This window comes from Phoenix dactylifera, unplaced genomic scaffold (genome assembly GCF_009389715.1).
Source record: "Phoenix dactylifera cultivar Barhee BC4 unplaced genomic scaffold, palm_55x_up_171113_PBpolish2nd_filt_p 001475F, whole genome shotgun sequence".
NCBI lineage: Eukaryota > Viridiplantae > Streptophyta > Magnoliopsida > Arecales > Arecaceae > Phoenix > Phoenix dactylifera.
In genome coordinates this window covers 62491-66069 of record NW_024068789.1, presented here as the reverse complement: position 1 = coordinate 66069, position 3579 = coordinate 62491, and the positions used below count along the sequence as shown (strand labels likewise).

The window sequence follows — 3579 nt, the reverse complement described above, 5'->3', positions numbered from 1 at the left end:
AGTTTTTAAAGATCTTTTAGGATGAACACTGTTTAAAGACTTGAATCTTTTTTTTTTCCTAGAATTTGTTTCTAAGCCCAGCAACTTAACATATTGATTTTGCTAGTTAGCAACTTTTTTTTAATTATAAAGAAGATTGTTAATCAAAGTCCTGCACAAAGATGGTGTTTATGACCACTCTCTAATTAAAAAGCAAAGTGCAAACATTTAATTAAAGTAACAGAGCAAGCATGTTGACAAGTTTGTTTAATCCACATGGCCCAAAAACTCGACTATACTGAACTTTCAGCCCCGTCGACTCAACTGGAATTCTGGAAGAATTGATCACTAAGAAAACAAAAATGTCAGAATGTGTGGCGAGAGGGTTTTCCTCCGGTTCACACTCGATCCATTAGCGCAGGCGCTTCCGGCATTACCTTCATACATTTGTAGCAGGTATCTGCACTCCTATTACCACAAAAAAAAAAGTATGAACTCAAGGAAATCATAACAATAAATCAAGAATTTCAAGGCTAGCAAGAAAGACTATGAATCAGCAACATCGGTTCAATTAAAACAAGAAATCAGTAACAAAATTTTATCCAAAATTATGACATCTTATAAGATAAAAATATCTCATTCTTTAGGCACTGATTTGAAGTAGTATAAGTGCAGGTTGGCACCTGAGCCAGCAAAGCACGAGCATAGAGTTAGGGAGATTTTTTTTTTCAAAAATATGGTCACCTTCCAATCAATGCTAGATTTTGGCAATCTAGATTGGGTGACGTTAGCAGCCATCCCTTCCATTACTTAGATCACATCCACAAGTTTGCATTAGTTAAGAGCTCCTTCATTCTAACTCTTACCCAACTGTCGAATTTTCCATGCTTTCCAATGCTCCCTCTTTTTCTTTTTCTTTTTTCTGAATGGATTTTTTTTTTTTTTTTTTGTCGGAATGAACATGCCTTCCTATGCTTCCAACACACTGCTTATGGAATCTAGATACATAAGCTCTAACCTAGCTTAAAGGTATGTATTAAGTTCTTTACATGATCCCACTTCCTATCAGTTATAGATAGGATGAAGTTTCTCTGCCCACTCTCTCTCTCTCTCTCTCTCACAATTTAGTCGATAGCAGAGTGCCTTAGCCTTCTTGATTATGAACACTGCGGATGGGAACCTGCCTAACTTACCAGCAAACAAAGAGAATTTAATGGCCAACTAGCAACAAGGAGTCGGTGCAATTTCGGCCAGTTGATCATCTTTGTGAGACCACCTACTAACAAGACACCCTAGATTGAGGGGAATGTGACACTTAAAAATTGCAGAGCCTAAGATCCTAGTTTCAATCCAAATGCCATTGATATTTTATCAAGTTCACATGTGAAACATTAGGCGCCATAAATTATGGAGAAAGTCGTGTTCATGCAGATAATTACACCTGCATGGTATAAAAGATTGTAGCTTTCTGTCCTCACACCATTAAAACAAGACCACTTTGCAAAAAAGCCTGCTTTAAGCTACACGGCCACCATCTACATTAAAGCATTGTCCTGTCCTTGATAAACGTTTGCATTCTTCCCTATAGGGTAGTGAGAGGCAAGTAAAAGAGGAACACTAAGGGCAGCTGGATAATTGATGAAGATACCCTTTTGACAACTTCACCAACTCCAGCCCCAACATTTTGCTTAAAAAGGTGGCCTTCTAGGGTCTGAAGGCAAGACAGAGAATTAAAAGTTGTCAAAAGCGTAGCTGGCAGCGGTGATGAGGATTGGCTGCCTCTCCTATTTAAGAGCATTCTGTCTGCAAGACAAAAAAAAGTTAAGAAGATGGGATCCTTCAAAATTAATGACCTTCATCTATTCTGTTCCTCTAGTAATATGTGTTTCTGTCTCTTGCTCCAAAGCTGCCTGCTGTTCATAGAACTGTCAGATGATTCAAAGATGCAGTAAATTCTCAGGTAGTAGGTGTCACTCATCCTAATTAATGATGTGGTAGATGGAGTAAATGTTTGGCTATTAAAGAAGTTGGAGTTGAAGTGAACTTTTTCTCAGTTTGTTGGGTTCCCTTCTCGGTTCTGTGTTTTCTTTCTTCCTCAGATATGGAGTCTTCCCCACTCATCAGGGAGGCAGAAGAATGTAGCAGCTGTGAGTCTGGTTGGACCATGTACCTTGCATCCCCCATGCATGATGGTGGAGATAGTGACATTGAAGTCGTATCTAATGATGAGGAAGAGGATCATGATAGTGATCGCAACAGCAACAAAAGCAATGGTGGCAATGAAGATGATGAAGATAATGATTCCATGGCTTCAGATGCTTCTAGTGGACCAATTCAGCACAGGCATGGTGATACAAAATGTGATCGAAGTAGTGTAATGGGTCTTCCCAATAATGATGATGATGACAATGAGCTTGAAGACGATGAGCGTAATCAGCACTCATCATACTCATCCAACAAGGTTTGCGGGGTGAACAAAATGAGAAAAGGAGGAAGGATTGGTGTTTCTCACAGGGAAGATGGTGGTACTCTTTTCCACACCAGTTCCAAGGTGAGGAAGACAACTGAAAAATGATAATATGAATGCTTTCTTTTTGCTGCTATGAAAAGAAGATCTTTCCTATATGTTTTCGGATGAGAAGCTTGGAATTCAGTACGGATGCCAACTAGTTCTAAGAGAAGCTATCTGCAAATGAATATAAAGGCATTCTGTTGTTTTGGGATCAATCACAAGTAACATAGAATATCCAAGGCTTGTAATCCAAGTTTGAAGCTTGTTCATTCCAACGGTAACAATATAGTGCTTCTTTTTTATTTTTTTATTTCTTTCTTCTTGAGAACATGGAGAGGGGTAAGATTTGGTTGTGTTTTGTTTTCATGCTTCATTTCTTTGAGTTCTGCTCACCTTCATCGATGCTTCAAAAGAGCACAATGCTTAATCATCTATCGCAAAATTTCCCTTTCTGAAGAAATGAAGATGACAATAAATTAGCCTAGCAATTATGGATCAGTATCCATGCTATGTTTTGTAAGCTTCTGCAATTAGACTGGAGTCCGCAGGCATCGAAAGTAAGGTCGTACTTGGTGGTAGGAAAAGTATTATAGTATAGGTACTGTTATCCACAGGGAGCCCATAAGAGAGTTGGGCAAATGATCTTTTCCAGGACTTTTCTATAGGTAGACTGATCTGTAATAGTCTTACAGTTCTGCAACACATTCCTATGCATCAAACTAATCGAGAATGTTATACCATCCATCCCGTATATTAAGCTTCATATAGCTCAAATTATCCAAACATGATATGGAATCCGAGTTCATCCATATATTATCCAGAAAGAAATTCATAAATGAAACAAAGCAAACACTTACATAATATGAAGAGCCATATGATGTTAGAGAAGCACCCTAAAGAAACAATGGGGTTTTTGCTAAATAAAGAGGACTTTATACTGCCAGGTAGGGGTATATATTATGAGCAGGAATGGAGCACCATTACCAACCAATTGCAGAAAGTTTTAACCTAATTTTAAGCAATAGCTCTAGTAGTAGCTACCAAGCCTTGTCAAATTCACCATGCTAAAAATTGAACCATAACCTCCC

At 38.3% G+C, this 3579-nt stretch overlaps 1 protein-coding gene across 1 annotated transcript; it reads left to right on the top strand.

The window, feature by feature from the left end:
* Positions 1-1341: 1341 nt before the first annotated feature.
* LOC103712770 (protein SOB FIVE-LIKE 3-like) lies at positions 1342-2767 on the top strand. The gene has a single exon (XM_008799390.4). It carries the CDS (start codon positions 2081-2083, stop codon positions 2552-2554), a length of 474 nt encoding a protein of 157 aa, XP_008797612.1. The 5' UTR covers positions 1342-2080; the 3' UTR covers positions 2555-2767.
* The last annotated feature ends 812 nt before the right edge of the window (positions 2768-3579 follow it).